Raw genomic sequence first — 18043 nt, 5'->3', positions numbered from 1 at the left:
CCAGGATTGCCAAAAAGTTCTTAACTGTCTTCTATTAAACTTGGAAGTACCCATGGCCCACTGCAAATCTCTGAATAGTCGAAGTCATCCTTTGCATAACAATGTGTATCTAACAATTCTACAATTAGAATTATTTTAACTAGTACTGGTAGACAATGCTACGGGTCATGAAAAATAGTTCGTTCATGGAAAAATGTAAGTGTAAGCCAACACACTACTTATGTAACCAAGATGATCATATCATATGCAAAACTCGCATAAACAATAAGAAATAGAAAATATATAAGCACGGTAAAATAAACTCGAAGTTTCGTCACGCACAAGATCTCCACTGAAGTTAAGTTTTCCAACTTCTCAAGAAAGCCACCTAAATCAACATTATATCAAATTAGGATCCATACAACAATTTTCGTGTGTTTAGGGGGTTTAAATAGACCTAAAAAGGGCCTTAGAGAGCCAAAAAATCAAGTTGGAAGAGCCGAACTAGGCAAATTTCCCGGGGTATGGTCAACCGACCCACGCTCAGTCGGCTATCTTGGTCGACCGACCAGGGTGCCGTCGGCTGACCGGGTACGGTTTGACAGGCCAAGGGGGCGCGATTTGGTTTCCTTTTCACGCTATTTCCCTTTAGAAAACTTGTTTTGTTTCCCCAAAACCCATTAAATAAATTGTTTCGATCGATCTTTAATTCTTTACTTGATTAGGATCTTTAAATATGAATAACACGATCGAAATCTTTGGGAAAACCAATTTCCATGAATCCCAATCTCTATCAAAATAAAACTAACAATCCTCTTCCACAAAAGAATTATTTTTTTCTCACAGAGGACACAAGATCAATGAGATTTAATCTATGTTTGTCGTTCTGCCAGAAAAATATGTGTCCATGAAAGAGGGATTAAGTGGAACAGAATTGACCAGGTGGTAGTCGTGGGAATGCTATTCCATTATCGATCTTATTTTCAATCATCTCCTACCATAAAATAAAGAAGAGGAGATCGTAATGGTGGAAATGAGGATGGGCAGAGGTGGATTGAATATTTCCAATTGTTAATACTTTGTATATATGCATCTAACCAATCATTAATAATTCGATTAGAAACTTGTTGTATGGAGATGAATTTATAATCGACTACAAACCCTAGATCAAATTAGGGGTGCAACTTTGGTCGGTTTCAACCCGAACCCAATGGGTTCAACCCAATTTTGGCTTGGGTTGGGTTGGGAAAAGCCAACCCGATTTAATTTCAGGTTGGGTTAGGGTTGAGTCTTTGGCAACCCGGACCCGACCTCTAATTTTATCATGATTTTCTTAGGATTATGTTTTTTTCTTGTATTTTCTTGTATGACCCTAGATGAAGTAGAACCCAACCCGATTTGGAGGCGGGTTGGGTTAGGGTTGACCATCTCAACCCAAGGCTCGGGTTGGCTCGGGTTAGGGTTGAGGGAATACTATCTCAGATTGGGTTAAGGTTGGCCTCAACCTGACCCAACCCAACCCAACCCGAGTTACACCCCTAGATCAAATCCTCCAAAATCCTATTTACCATGGACAAGATGAACCTTCATAGAGAAATCAGAGATTAAACTATGAAAATCAAAACCAAATTAAGAACCTACCTTTGGAGAACGTTTTCTCCTCTAGAAATCTCTCTTGGCTCTTGATTTCTCCCAAGCTCCAAAACCTTTTCTTTAGGGTTGTTGTCTTGTATTTATAGGCTCTATTAAAGAGCCCTAATCTAACTCAACTTTAGAAATCTTAAATAATAGGTTTCGTTTTGGGATAAAAATACCCCTCCTTACAAAAATTCCGTCTTCAAAATTTAGCAAGTTAGTTGTCATACTTGAGAAAAGGTGTTCGTACTTTTCTATCATTTCCTCTTCCAATATCCATGTCGCTTCCCTCTTTGAATGGCTACTCCATTGGACATTGACGTAGGGAATTGTACGACGCATATAGACTTGGTCCTTCTGGTCCACAAGCCGCTTTGGCCGCTCATCGTAGGTCAAATCCTCCCTAAGCCGAAGTAGGTCTGGCTCAATAACATTACTCAAGTTTGTGATGTACTTCTGAAGCATGGAGATGCGGAATACATTATGCATGCCTGCCAATACTGGAGGTAATGCAAGCCGATAGACTACTGTTATGATCCTCTCCAAGATCTCAAACAATACCACATACTTAGGACTCAACTTTCCTTCGATCTCAAACCTCATTACCCCTTAGTAGGAGAGATCTTCCTAGACATTCTACCACAAACTGTCCTACTCACAATTCATATTGTTCCACCAGAAATTCCCCTTCAAATTCTGTACATCTTGCTACTCCCAGGAAGGATTTAGTATCTTGAGCAATGAGCTTCCTCTAGGATCTTCTTTTTTAAATCTGTGTCATTAGGCACACACAATCCGTTGCCTAATCTCAATGACCCGTCCTCATGGACCTCAAAATTTGACTGTGTTCCAGACTCTACCACGACTTTAACCTTCTGAAGCTGTTCATCTGCTAACTGGCCAGACTTAATCCTTTCCAGCAAAGTTCGTTGAACCCACAAGTTCGCTATCTGAGCCCATGGCTCATACTATCCTACCACAATTTCCATCCTTCTAAGATCTTTTAAGATATGTCTCTTTTTTGGGATCAAGGCTAACAACTTTAATGGTGATTTTCACCTTAAAGCATTGGTGACCACATTTTACCTTTTCCGGATGATAACTAGTCTTCAGATCATAGTCTTTTAATAGCTCCAACCACCTCCTCATGTGCATGTTCATTTCTTTCTGATTGAAAATTTAATTTAGGCTCTTGTGATTGGTGAACACCTCGCACTGCTCCCCATAGAGGTAATGCCTTCATATCTTGAGTGCAAAGATAACCGTTGCCAACTTGAGTGCAAAGATAACCGTTGCCAACTCCAAGTCATGAGTTGGGTAATTCTACTTATAAGGTCTCAACTGTTTGGATGCATAGGCCACTCCCGGCCATGCTACATCAGAGCACACCCCAGGCCACTTCTGGATGCATCACTGTATATGACATAACCTCTACTCCTTGATGGTATCGTGAGGACAGGGGCCGATACTAACTGATCCCTCAGTTTCTGATAACTTTGCTCACACTTCTCTATCCATATAAACTTGGCACCTTTTGTGAGCCAACTATGTCAACGAAACTTGAATACTGGAGAATCTCTCCCCAAATTTTCTGCAGTAACCAGCCAAACCAAAAATGATGCGAACCTCTACTACATTTGTAAGCCCAAAGGTTCCCATGGGTTCAATCAATCACCGTGTTTTGATGATTTACAAACACAAATTGATTAGAGTTTTATAGACTAAAGAGTTATCTTAAGTGTTGTGCTATAGACAGGGTTTCACAGGTTGACATATACTAGCACATCACCACACATGGCCTACGCTTGAGAATGAACCAAACATGAGTGAAAGGAGCCGGAACAAACATGATTCATCATGCCTTGGAGGTACAACCAAGGAGGAGCTCTATCTCAACCATCCCAAGCATTTGAAGAATCAAAGGAAGATCAATGAAGGCCAAAGTTGAGGATCAAAATTGCACAAAGGACAAAGAAGCTTGAACACATTGGTGACATCACACCACAAGAAAGACCTTGAAGAATTGAAAATGTCAAGCAATCAAGCTCAAGAAGAAGATCCCAAAGGCAAGCCATGCATTGAATGGAAGATCAAGAAATGGCTAGCACAAGAGTCGTTCAAGGGAGTGCTCAAACGGTAGAATGTATCCCTCTCTCTCTCTCTCTCAGATTTATTCTTGGTCAAGGCACACTCAAAATTAACCCAAAATATTTTCAAATAGGACCCAAGACCATGGCCCAAAGCCCTAAGATTTTAACATGGAAAAATAAGTTTTTAAAACAGGGCCAGTCGATTGAGGCAACGCGGGCGACCGCGGGATGGATGCTGGAAATCCAGCATCTACCTGATAAGAGTGGGCCGGTCGACTGAGGCTACCCCGGTCGACCGCGGATGGGCTCCTGGAAATTTTGCAGCCATCCAAAAAGGTCACAACGGTCAACCTCCCTTGGCTCGGCAGACTGCGGATAGGATTTTGAGGAAAAATAAAAATGGACAGAAAGCCCTTGGAGGGTGACCGTGGAACACCTGGTCGACCGCGACGCTTTTGAATTTCAAAAAAAAAAAAAAAAAAAAAAGCCCGATGAGGGCGGGCGACTGTGGGACCCGATCCCGCGAGAGGGGCACGGCGCGCAAAGCGCCACTCTCTCCTCTCTTGGTCTCTCGTACCCACACGGTTGGCATGTGCCGTTTATTATTATTGATTTAATTCAGCTTTTCTGTGAACTTGGGATCACTAAGGCAATCCGAATTTCACGCAAAAGAGAATGACAGAGTCGCCGCCTAGATGAGGGATCTAGGACCCATAATTGACCAGAAATTTAGACTCGTTACCTGGTTACGAGAATGGAAGGTATGAGGAGTTACCACCACATGCAATATTCCTGCCCGATAATCGGTCTTCAATTCCAAAAGTTAACTCTTTTGAATTTCTTTTAAATGGCTCATTTAACTCTATATTAATGTGCGAACTACGTGAAATGCATCCTAAAATCCAATTTCAATGTAATTCCTAAATGTGCATCTTGATTTTCTTAATTTGTTTGAATTCAATCTAAGTGAATTTTCTCCTAAAATCTAGTTTCATGAGAAATCCTAAGTATTTTAATTAATTTAGTTAAGAATTCATAAAAAACTAATATATAAAACCCCACCATTTGTGGTGGGCCGACTCGTGCTCGGTATGCCATTCAAAGCATCCAAAGCTGCCTACGTATCCAAGCATCACTGGAATCAGAGTCGATCATAGTTCGGTGCACCTAAACTAAGCTACTTATGCCTAACTCATCTAGAACACCGATCTAGACCGGATTGACTGTTTCAACAGTTCAAGAGAAATTATTTAGTTCAAGTTCAAGATTTTATTATCCTAGGACTTCATGTAAGATGTTATATGGTCATAGCTAAGTGCAAGTCGTCCCTTAGACTAATGCAGGTTAACCTACATCCTAGGTAACTAGGCCCGTCCTATGGGAGAAGTGGGGTAACTAGTGTAACTAGATCTATGGCACAGTTGCTATCCGTAGCAAACGGCCGTGATGAGGCTAGACTCCTAACTCTAGGACTCCCTAAAACCTAGGATATGACGTGACGTAAGTGTTCCTAAGGGGCCCTAAAGGGTTCCTACGATGGGAAACCGTAATCTAACGGTTTCAAAGATGTCAAGTTAATCCAGTTCGCTGGAATTAATGATTTTTGATTCTTTAATATCAAAGGCTCTAGGGCTTGTACTTTCGACCCTTTTGTAACAAGTAAGCTATAGTATATTATTGCCTAGCATATTTCTCAAGATTTTCGTGGACAGTGAACCTCGGAGCCAACAACATATTATAATTTATGCACTCCAATTATGCAGGATCGATCGCAATTAGTATACGATTATGGTTGCGATCTTAGCAGTTAAATTGTCACAGCATAGCCAATTTACAAAGGCAATCTATGAACCCTAAGGTTTCTGTTTCAAACAAGTTAGGGATGGAATTCATGATAAAAATTTAAGATTTTTTTGAAGATTTTTACTGACTTTTGTGTTGATTTGCTATTAGGTTGTGATTTATTAACACTAAGACAAGATTGCTAGGATTACACAGAAACCCTAAGCAATCGAACTCCAAATCATTTGGAACTTTTTCAGTAACACGATATGGATGATTGTAGTTTACTGGAAGAGTTTCATGAATTTTAATTTAGATTTACTACCAATTTCCTATTTTCCAAGATTCGGGTCAGATTGTAGATTAACAAAGAAACTCATAGCATATGAATTTCAAATCAAGTCAAACGTTTATAGTATAGATATAATCATGAGAGTAAACTACCGTAAAAATTTCATGGATTTGTATTACGATTTGACATCAATTAAAATTCACACAAAAATCGGATGAAATCAAAGAATGAATTAAAAGGCAAACCTAATGGTATCCTAAAATCAAAGAAATATTCCAGTAGATATATAATAGATTATAAAAGTTTCTATCAAAATTTCAAAACTTAAAAATTAAGACTCCTTCATAAAATCGATTTGTAAATAGAAAAGGTCAATTTATTTTCTAGGAATTGAAAACCCGTTTATTAAAATAAATTACAAAACCATATTAAAACTTTGCAAAACAAATTGAATATTTTTCTCTAATATTCCAGTAACCTAAGTTACTGGTTTGTAAAGAAAAATTTTAAAAATTCATTAATTTAAGACGAAAAAGAATTACGGCACTTAAAACGGAGAATCGATTAAAAAACGGTAAAGAAAACATAATTTTCGAAAGTTTACTTAATATTTAAACTTTAATTCTGGAAAGTTTCATCAATTTTTAAAACCTATTGGTATTTTATTAAAAATATGCGAATTTAAAATAATTTAAATTTGGATTAAAAAAATCAAAAAAATCTGAAACTTTTAGGGTGAATTGAAAATCCAAAACTCAGTTTAGAAACAACTTTTTATGAAATTTGGGCTTGATTTGACCCGTTTTCTATTTCATTCTTCAAGAAATAACCCTTTGTCGGGTTATCTTTCGAAAAATAAAATGAAAATCGAGACGGTCAAACCATGGTACAAGATCTTACTTTCCAGTAGTTTTCAAATTTTTATTAACCTAAAAAAATTTTGGATTTTAAAAAAGGCCATGTTTTCAAATACTTGCCTTGAAAACCCAATTTAAATCCATATCGAAGGAAAACGAAAGAAAAGTAATATTTATATAGAGGAAAATTAATTTTTTGGTGACATTTTAGATTTTGAAAACTTAAAATCTATACTATAACATACTGGAATTTCAAAAGAAAACTCATTGATTTGATCTATCAAAAGTAAAACTCTAGCACGCCTTTTCTAATTCGTAAAGAAGAGAAATCCTTACCGTTGATCACGATTATTGTCTCTAGGGTTGGTGATCCTAGATATACACTTTGTCCAACCCTTTTATACGCTCAAGAAGACCCAAAGAGTGCTCCAACAATTCTTGACTATATGATGCATTGGAGAAGAAGAAGAAGAAGAAGGAATTCAAGAGCCCTTTATGTAGAGCACTTGAGAGAGATGAACCAAAACTTAGAGAGAGGGAGGGTTTTTTTTCTTGGAGAGAGAGGAGAGAGGGGTGGACGAATTTTTTGAGTTTGGACCCTCCCTTGGACGTTTTTGGATGATTTTATACAAAAAAAAACTAGGGTTAAGAGAGAAATAGTAGTTTCCAATATGAGAGCTATCATCTTTGGCTTGTTTCCAATTTTCCCCTCTTGCTTTCTTTCTTTCTTGTTTCCAAATTGGATTTGATTCCAATCTTAATTTCTTGTCAAACAGGACATACTATTCCCATTCCACATTGCTTTTTTGGAAAACCCCTTTTAAGCAATCATTCCTCTTTTCCTTCTTTCCTTATTTTCTTTTTATTCTTTTTATTATTATTTTTGGTTTTATTTCAAATATGATGTCACCACCTTATCCAAAGGGATGGGCGCCCAACCCATGTAGGGCCAGCCATGTGGGGCACCCACCATGGTGGTCGACCCACATGGATGGCCCCCCCGCTTCATGGGCTTTAGCCCAATGGGCCTTTTCACACGGTTTTTGATTTTTTTCGATAAAAATTCAGAAAAATGCTTTTAAATTCACACTTTTATAAATGTACCCAACCCATGTAGCCTCTATGGTGTACTCCTAGCATGTGGTTGAACCATACTCTTTAGGGAAAAAATGATTTTTCGGACCAAAATGACCTTTTTGACCAATTCGCACCCGAAAAGTGACCAAAATACCCTCAAATTGGATCCCCGTTAAGGGGGAATTGTTAAAAATGGAAAGTCTTCGCGGTCTAACTTTGAAATATATACTTATTTTTAAGTTGGCTCCATTGGATAAGGGAAATTGATCAGGGTTAGATGGGATCCCCTGGTCGCAAAATTTTCAATTCAAGTCAAACCCCTGATAAATTCTATTTTTAGCAGCTTTTCCAAAATTTATGGAATCGCTCAAGATTTCTCAGACACAACTCAGGGGTCAAACAGGACACATCAAAAATGACCAAAATACCCTTGTAGTGCAAAAATGGGCAAAAATGAAGGAAACCCTAAAACTCCCAAAAATAACAGCTTTTCCCACTCGATTGGAAACTTGATTTGACATCTTCCAGAGGCCAAAGGAACCCCCTAGAGACCTTTAGGATCGTAAATCAACTTCAGAATTCCTGCAAGGAGGAAAAATCTAAGCTAAAATGCACGGATGCCTAATCCGAGGTGGAATACGAACTCGAGACTTGACAAACTACCGAATCTTTTGCTTTTTAAAGTGTAGTAAAATGGGGGTGTCTAAAGATGCCCCTCTTTGGTAGAGATGACGTAGTCATTGAATACAAAAGAAAAAATGACAGAACCATTTTATGTAGCTTTAATCAACAAACGATTCACTACACTCAATGTAACCTAAATGCAAACACTTCCTAATGCGAGACTCTAGATAAAGTCCTAGAATTAGAGTTATTTACCTTGAACACCCTGACTGGGTGGTTCAAAATAATGGAAAAAATGAACTCAATATGATTGCAAAAATTACGCAATTCAGAATGAGATGCAACGCCGTCATCGAACGACACTGAGAAAGCGAGAGATCATTTTTGAATGGATTCCAAAAGAATGAGACCTCGTACTTGTATGGGTTCGAAGGGATAAGAGGTCGTATTTGTACAGACTTGAAAGGAAAAGGATACCATAATTGTATGGGTCCAAAGAAAACGGGACACTGTAGTTGTACAGACCCAGAGGAAATAAGACACCATATTTATATGGACTCAAATGGATGAGAGACCACAATTGTACTAGGATAATAAAATCTTCAACTTGAACTAAATAATTTCTCTTAAAACTGTTGAAATAGTCAATCCAGTCTAGATCGGTGTCCTAGATGAGTAAGGCATAAGCAGCTTAGTTTAGGTGCACCGAACTACGATCGACTCTGATTCCGGTGAGGCTGGGATACGTAGGCAACTTGGATACTTGAGTGGCATACCAAGCCCGAGTCGGCTCCACACATAAGCGGTGGGGTTTTGTATATTAATCCTTAAATTAAAAGTAATTAAATCACTTAGGACTTTCCATGAAATTAGAATTTTAGGAGAACTTTCACTTAGATTTAATTCAAACATACTAAGAAAATCAAGATACACATTTAGGAATTACATTAAAAATAGATTTTAGGATGCATGTCACATAGTTCGCATATTAATATAGAGTTAAGTGAGCAATTTAAAAGAAATTCAAAAGAGTTAACTTTTGGAATTGAAGACCGATTATCGGGCAAGAATGGTGCATGTGGTGATAACTCCCCATACCTTCCATTCTCGTAACCAGGTAACGAGTCTAGATTTCTTGTCAATTATGGGTCCCAGATCCCTCATCTAGGTGGCGACTCTGTCCCTCTCTCTTGTGTGGAATTCGGATTGCCTTAGTGATCCCAAGTTCACAGAAAGGAAGAATTAAATCACACCTTGCTAGGCTCGGCGGCTTACCCCTGCCCTTATGGGTACTGGGTTGCATGTTTGTTTGTACCCTATGGCTTGGTTGCTGCCTGCTTGGTTGGATAATTAAAATCAATAATAAAAAGCACACGTCATTCGCGTGGGTACGAGAGACCAAGAGAGAGTGTGGCGGGTTGCGCCTCCCCTCTCACGGGATCGGGTCCCACACCTTCTTATTTTGATAGTGACTACATGTTAGTGCCCATAGCCCACTTTATTCAAAGGGGGAGTCGGTACCGTCATCGTAATTAAACCACTTAAGCTTTGGCCTTGTGCCATCATCTACCCCACTGTTAAGTCATATAAGGTATTCATGCTTTGAATGAGTGATAACCATATATTATATCTTTTGACAATATATATGATCATTGTTATGAATGTTTATATATAATAGTTTCATTCATGAATATATGTTTATATGAATGGTTTTTTCAATATATATGATCATTGTTATGAATATTATACACTCTTTTCAAATAGATCTTGGTACTGTATTAAAAAATAATAATAATCTTGGAACTCCAAGATTTTTCTCGGAACTCTGAGAGTAGGGGCAGAGGGAACCTAGAAAGGTTCTCAGAGCTCAGAGAAAATTTCTCGGAACTCCGAGATTTCGTCCAGGTGCTTCTCGGAGCTCCGAGAAAAGTTCTTGGAACTCTGAGATTTGAACCAGTAGAAAATAAAAAAAAAGGTTGTTTTCTCGGAGCTCCGAGAATCTGGCCAGGGGAGTTTAAGCCCTGGCACCGGTTCATTTTAGGCATTTCTCTCTTCGCATTTCTTCCCTCTCTCAACCCTTCCTAAACCCTAACTCCATTTTCTCCTTTTTCCTTCCCTTTCCAACTACATCTACCCCTACTCCACCTTCTTCTTCCTCCAAAACCCCATTTTCTCCCTTGAAACCTAGTTTTCACCCTCAACACGCTAGGATTTCGTCATCTCTCCTCACACCCCTCTTTTCTTTTCTCTTTTCTTCCATTTTCCCTTGCCTATCTCCTTTCTCTTCCATTTCCCTCCATCTTCCTCCATTTTCTTCCCTTCTCTTCCCCTATTTCTCCTTTTTCCTCCATTTTAGGGCCATTGTTTTTCTTTTCTCTTTTTTTCTCAAACCCCCATTTCTTCCTCCATGCCTCCTAAAACTAAAAGTCTCAACAATGGAGGCTCCGCCCAAGTTGCAGAACCCGAATACGATCCCGAGGAAGAAGGCCCTTCACGAAAGAAGGCAAAGGCTCCGGTTGTGGCAGCCGAGGTTGTGCCCATCTTCTACTTTATTGGGGATAAGGCCAAGAAACTCTGGGCCGATGTCGGCACTCGGGGCGTCCTCACCGGTAGGTACATTGATCCTCCTGTACTTCAATATTTTGATTTAAAAGCCAAATTTGATGCCCTATGTTGGAGGCCCATCCTTTACATCAATGAACCCATTTACCCTCGATTGGTGCGTCTCTTCTATGCCAATCTCACCATTTCTCCTTCCTTCTTCAAAATCGAATCCAAAGTAAAGAAAAATGTCATGAAACTCAACTATTACACTTTTGCCACTCTTCTTAGGATTAGCCATAAGGGCTTGTTACACTATATTTGGCCAGAAGATGGGACCCATTTCCTTGATGATCTTACCCATGACACTGTCTTTGGTAGGATTATCCAGCGCTACAAACCAAATTTGCCTATGAAAGCCTCCGATCTCATCCCGGTTGGCCGAATGCTCCATAATTTCATGTACCACATCTTCACCCCTCATGCTGGCATGCGCGAAGCCCTAAGACCCTTAGAGGCCTATCTCATCTACTGCATCCTCGAGGGTCGCCAGATCTGTCTCCCCTACATCATGTTTTGATGCATGCTTCAGACACCTGGCCGCTACCGCTCTTCCTTGCCATATGGCATAATTCTAACCTGTGTCTTCCGCTACTTTGGCATCACCTTGGATGGAGAGATGACCATGACTCCTACTGGCCCGTTTGATGATCAGACATTTAAACGCATGGCCCTTAATCAAGCAGCGATTGAAATTGTCTCTGATGATGCCGATCCTGACGGTGAAGACGAAGACGAAGCAGAGGACCAGGCTGCACCGGCATCCCAGCCATCACAGGATACTTCTTCGTTCTGCACTCGACAGGATTTGGCTCACATGCAGGAGGCCATTGAGCGATCCATGACCTCACAGTTTGAGCGACTGTCTACTCATGGCGACTCTGAGATCTCCTCTCGCTTCCAGACTCTTACTACCCATGTTGATGACCAGTGGGCCGCCTATTACCGCTACATCTTCAGTGGCCAGTGGGGCCAACAGCCGGCAGTTCTTCTTATCAGCCACCGCCTCCTCCAGTAGATGGCTTTTGTTCGCTGATGCTGGACATCGTCTTGATCAGATTCCTTTGATATATTAGGCTTATCTATATGTTTGTATTTGGCTAGGTTGTATTCGGATTGTTGGTTGTTTGTATGGATCCTATTTAGATGGATGCTTTTATGATAGGTTGGATCTTTTTGGGCTATATTCGGTTTATATTTCTGTAGATGTTATGATGTGTGGTGGATGCTATGTCCTTGGAATGGTTGTATGCACTTCTATGTGTGGCATTTCACATCATCTATATACATCTCTATTTGGTTTGCTATGAGCTATGGTCTCCGTTCTATTTCTTATTGCTCGCATACCTTGTATTGTCATTATTTTCTCTATTGCATTGCACTTTCATTATCTCATTGGTTCTTACATGCCCTCGTTACTTTTGTTCGACCCTTTTGGTGCTGACAAAAGAGGGAGAATATTTGAGCTCCCAAGTCATAATAATATACATATACTGAGGGGGAGCAAAGCTCCATGCTTAACAATTTTGCAATCAATCTCCATCATTAAATTTAATGCTTTAAATGTTCAATTAAATCAATCTCTTAGGGGGAGCATAAATTGTTCTATTCATCCCTTAAGGGGGAGCTCCTACCCTAAAACAAATTGTGTTTGTCATCATAAAAAAGGGGGAGATTGTTAGCCCAAGGGTTTAACAAGTACTCCCATTGACATGTTTTGATGATTAACAAACTCAATTTGATATAAAAAGACCTTATGTACTAATGATTTTCATTGGCTAAGTTATTGTGTTCATAGCTTTAGTACATTCAAGATTGCACAACAAATGACAAATCATTCAAGCTCAAAGTGATATGAAAGGCATAAAGAGGGCATCACCATCACAAAGGCAATTCAAAGTCAAGAGAAGACCAACATAACGGCAAGTCAAAGGTATTCAAAGACAAGGTTGAATTCAAGCCCATCAAGAATAGAAATTAACTCAAAAGCTCAACCTTTGCTCAAGCATCAATGGAGTTGAGTGAAGACATGTCAAAGCCTCTACAAGGTGCCAACAAGATTGAAGACTAAGCAAAATTATAATGTAAATGGTCTATCATGTATAGTCTAGGTCTAAGGCACAAAGGAGAGTTAAAATCAACCTAAATAGGACTTAATTGGTTTGTGAATGTTCATAGTGGTGTCCCAATATTGTTGGACCATCATGACATTCCATTTATCTTGATAAAATAGATTTCCAAAAGTCCAAACCAAAACAGCACAGAAAACAGGAAAAATCTGCAGTGTGTAGGCTTCTTAGAACTCCGAGAATTGTTCCAGGTTCAAAAAATAAAGGGACCATTGTAACGACCTGGCTTCCATTGCCTGAGGTCGCTACCAAAACCACTGAAACTTTTTATTTTGTATATAAAATTTTTTTTGAACAGATAAAACATAGCGGAAGCGATTAATTAAAACTAAATAATTTCAAACCTTCTCATCATTATTATTCTCGTGAACAACTCACAATAAAAGGAAAATGTCTCCAAATTTGAGACCCATTTATATAATTAAACCCAAAGTCTGAATAACCAAAATAATAAATCCTAAATCCGAATAAACCAAAACCACGGAAGTGACCATGATGTCAATCCGCACTCTAAGACTCTAGCACCCCAAATGCCCGCATTGGTCTCATCAAATGTCTTCATTAGCAAAAGCTCCTTCCTCTTCACCTACTAGTCCTGTAGGATATGAGGGTTAGAAGCAAGTAAAGGAAACTCTCAGAATAATGAAATTAAGCGACATGCATTCCATCATAATATTTTCTACAACAATGGAACAATAATAAAACATGAACTGTAGCAGTTTTATTATCAACTTATAATTAAAACAAATAATTGTAAAATGCAATGCACGTGTGAAACTTTAAATGATCTCTCATTTTCCCCCAATGATTTTCTTCTCATGTACTGCGGTGGCTTTTCTAGCCTGACCGGTGATCATTGACCATCAAGGACCCTCCGTTCCCTAATGGAACGTGATCCACTATAGGATTTCGATCGATTCACCATAAGGGTTCCTCCCAATGCATCGCCCACCAGCTGTCGTACGCCCTCGGACTGGTTGGCTTTTGGCTTTCCGCCCAAGGTTGGATCTAAGGGTTCTCCTTAGTCCTCCCTCCCATTAATCCCAATCCTAAATATGTGTACAATTATTTTCCAATAAAACCTTTTCTTTTACAATCCATATCTAAATTTTTTTCCAATCATTATCCAATTCCAAGCATTAATTAATTGAAATCGGAATATCATGCAGAACAGTCCACTCTTATTACACATGCTAAATTATTCATTTCATTAATATGGAAAATAGAATAATGAAACCATATCAACATTAAAAACATTATAAAGCGAGTAACCAGAACTTGCCTTGATGTCAGAACTTGAAAAATTCGAAGCCGCTTCTAAACAGAATCAGAGAAGCATAAATCCTGAGATTATGGAACCGCACACACAACCAAGCTTTTCATTAAATCGCTAAATCTCATCCTAAGTCAGGCACCTAGTTCTCTTTACTCCAATATTTTTGATTTATTTGAATAAGTGATTACTTATATCTAAGGGGTTTAAATTAACCGTTGATTTCCAGCCCCTTACTACTTATATATATATTGATCATAGATATCAAAGTAATTTGATATAAAAACATCACGATAGCAAAAATCTACTTTTGTTTTATTTAAATTGTACCTTCTACGAAAACATTGATTGAACTAAAATATAAGAAGTTTCCATAACTTAATATGAAAGTACTAAAAAAAATCTTATTAGAGGACATCTATCTGATTATATATATATATATATATATATATATATATATATATATATATATATATATATCATAACAAAATTTCCAATAATTTATACAAATAATAGTACTATCTAAGGTACTAAAAATTTTGCACTAGATAACCTCTAGTATTTTTAGAGAAAAGATTAAGTTCATCGCATGATATTGACACCAAAATTTTAAAGTTTCTATATACTTATTTTCTACACAAAATACTGCCACGCCACAAAAATACTGCCACGCAGAAATTTCAAAATTAATATATTGATGACGAAACGGATAAAAATAAAATCTCACACTACAAGCACGTTTATATTGATATCGTACTAACTTATTATATAAAATCACTTGATTTACATCAGGTACTAGAGTTTCAGTTGGAAGTATAGCTACAAGAAGGTATCAGTTAAATGAAATTTTGTTTGGCATAAAAATATCATTTAATTAAGAATTTATGAACTTATTTTACATTGACAAAGTACAACCTTGATAGTTAAAATCTTTTGCTTATACCTATTTAATAAGTGTGGTATGAAAGCAAAATTAATACTTTTATTGAAAGAAAAGAAATAATTAATTATTTGAGCACTTACTTGAAGTCAAAGAGTCAATATGAGCCTCCCTTCTCTTTTTCTTTTAAATGGTCGAACACCTCTCCCTCTCTCTTTTTCTTATAAATTTTGCTTTTGGGCAGAGAAGAAGAAGCAACCAATGTTTTGTGCTAGTGTCTTAGAGTGCGGATTGACATCATGGTCACTTCCGTGGTTTTGGTTTATTCGGATTTAGGATTTATTATTTTGGTTATTCAGACTCTGGGTTTAATTATATTAATGGGTCTCAAATTTGGAGACATTTTCCTTTTATTGTGAGTTGTTCACGAGAATAATAATGATGAGAAGGTTTGAAATTATTTAGTTTTAATTAATCGCTTCCGCTATGTTTTATCTGTTCAAAAAAAAAAATTATATACAAAATAAAAAGTTTCAGTGGTTTTGGTAGCGACCTCAGGCAATGGAAGCCGGGTCGTTATAGTTGTGGTATCAGAGCTAGGCCAGGTTTAGTCGGTAAGGAACCTGGATTGAGTCTTGGGTAGGTCTGAGGAATGGGTTACGCATCACAATTGAACTTCCCTTGTATGTAAAATCATACCAATATCGATTATTAGGATGCATGTAAATAAAATGTACCAACCCTCCCCTAAGTTGCTGTTTGTTGCATTAAGAAAAATGTTTTCATAATAACATATGTTGGAGTTCTTTTTTTCATTAGATGAATACATATCAGAGGAGAGCGGGTGCTGCATCTAGCAATGGTCAGGAAGGGGATGACCAGGATCCGCTGCGGATGATTGCAAATTTTATGAGGGATCAAGCTCAGACCCAGGCGGCGAGTCAAGCGACTCTTCAAAGCATTGCTGCTCATCTTGGTGGCCATCACGGGGAAATGATCCAAATCGGCTACATCGCCAGTTTAGGGATTATCATCCCCCAGAATTCAAGGGAACCGGAGACCCGATGGTAGCTGATAGTTGGATTATCGAATTAGAACGTATCTTCGCGGTCATGGGATGTAATGATGAGCAGAAAATTCAATTGGCATCCTTTTTATTATCAGAGGATGCGGGAGCTTGGTGGAGATCGGTAGAGCAAAGCTATCCGGGGGTTGGACAGGGGACTTGGGCCCAGTTTAAAAGCCGGTTTAACAATCAGTACTTTCTGTCTCATGTCAAGGACGCTTTAGCCGAGGAATTCGCATCCTTAAGGCAAGGAAATTTGACAGTAGCCCAGTATGGAAGTAAGTTCAGAACCTTGTCTCGGTATGCACCTGGATATGCATCAACCGAGGCAGATAAGGTGCGAAAGTTTATTGGCAGGCTTCGGCCTTCGATTATGACTAGCATTATCCTCTTAGACCCCGAAACCTTAACCGAGGCCTGTAAAAAGGCCGAAGTGGCCGAGAGGAGTGAAAAGATTATTCAAAGTTCGAGGATGGCTTCGTTTGGAAGCAAGATTTCGGCTCCACCCCAGAAGAAGCAGAAAGTGGAAGGGAATAACTCGGTTGCCTTATGTTCTACCTGCGGAAAGCGGCATGCTGGTCAATGTTGGCGGACCTTGGAGGTATGTTACACTTGTGGGGACCCCGGTCATAGGCAATTTAATTGTCCTCGATTGGGTAGGCAGCCCGTGGGTGCACCTGTTCGTCCGCCTCAGCAAACCCAACCTTCGAGGCAAGCTGCTCCTGCCCAAAACCAGTGGAAGGGAAACCAAAATCGCCCTCAGAATGCAGGAAGGGACGCTCAGTCAAGCCGTATCTTCACTCTTACTCGAGGTGATGCGGAGGCGCCTAATTATTCTGGTGGAGGTTAGTAAAGAAAATCATTAGTGGTTACATCTATTTTTTTACGTTTTTGAGTATTGTATAATGTTCTTGTAGAAGGTAGGATCTTTTCTTTTGTGAGGAAATTGCTAGAGTATGAAATTTTAGCTTAGGTTAGCAACTTATGTGGTCTTGTATCCGTAAGCGGCGTAGGGAAGTTGAGAGTAGCAGATGGTAGAAATTATAGAGGGGAGAAATTCGAGGATTTTAGGGAATTCAGTTAGGACTCTCACTAGCCTCAAGATAGGGAGTAGTTCTTAGAGCCTTGAAGCGAGATGTAACGTTTATTTTGGAGCATGATCCGAATAAGTTGGAGGATTCTAAAGGGATTTAGTAGGTGGTAGATGGCGGAATAGAAATTTATAAAAGTTTAAATTTGTACATGATTTCGGCCTACTAAAAGATGAAAATTGGAAACCTTTATTGTTAATTGATTCTTCTGTTTTTGATGACAAATATGTATATGTATTGATGATGATACCCATAGAAATGCAGTCAAACCTTGTCTGTGAAGAAAATTGTAACTTGTGAAGAATTCTCTACCGCATGGTTTTTTTTTAAATAAGCATCCTGTATGACTTAACCCTTTGGATCGTTTTGGATTATTAGGATGGTTCGCATGTTGACCACCACTAGGAAATGCATGACAAAGCAGTACTTAATGGCTATGCAAGTAAATGAAGTCATTGATAGGGTGCAAAGGGAGGCCATAATTGAAATCAGTGACTCCTCATCGGAAAGCGAACCTAGTGAGCACCCTCCTTCTCATGTTCATCCTCCATCACTAGATCGGACGATCTCCGATAAGTCTTCGAAGAAAGATTCAAAGAAGCTGATGCCGTCATCAGTTGGTGAGAAAAGAAAAATTTGTCGAAGGGGGGATAGCGAATCATCGTCG

The 18043-nt window shown here is 38.7% G+C and overlaps 1 protein-coding gene across 1 annotated transcript; it reads left to right on the top strand.

Moving 5' to 3' along the window:
- The first annotated feature begins 16283 nt into the window (after nt 1-16283).
- On the top strand, nt 16284-17135 carry LOC143852433 (uncharacterized). The gene has a single exon (XM_077361815.1). It carries the CDS (start codon nt 16284-16286, stop codon nt 17133-17135), a length of 852 nt encoding a protein of 283 aa, XP_077217930.1.
- The last annotated feature ends 908 nt before the right edge of the window (nt 17136-18043 follow it).

The sequence above is a fragment of the Tasmannia lanceolata genome, unplaced genomic scaffold, assembly GCF_043159265.1.
Source record: "Tasmannia lanceolata isolate RefF3 unplaced genomic scaffold, GAP_Taslan_0.1 ptg000019l, whole genome shotgun sequence".
NCBI lineage: Eukaryota > Viridiplantae > Streptophyta > Magnoliopsida > Canellales > Winteraceae > Tasmannia > Tasmannia lanceolata.
This window is presented reverse-complemented; position numbering and strand designations above follow the sequence as displayed.

Bases quoted from the DNA above. Each gene is read 5' to 3' on its own strand.
- LOC143852433 (XM_077361815.1), top strand. From the start codon at position 16,284: ATGGTAGCTGATAGTTGGATTATCGAATTAGAACGTATCTTCGCGGTC.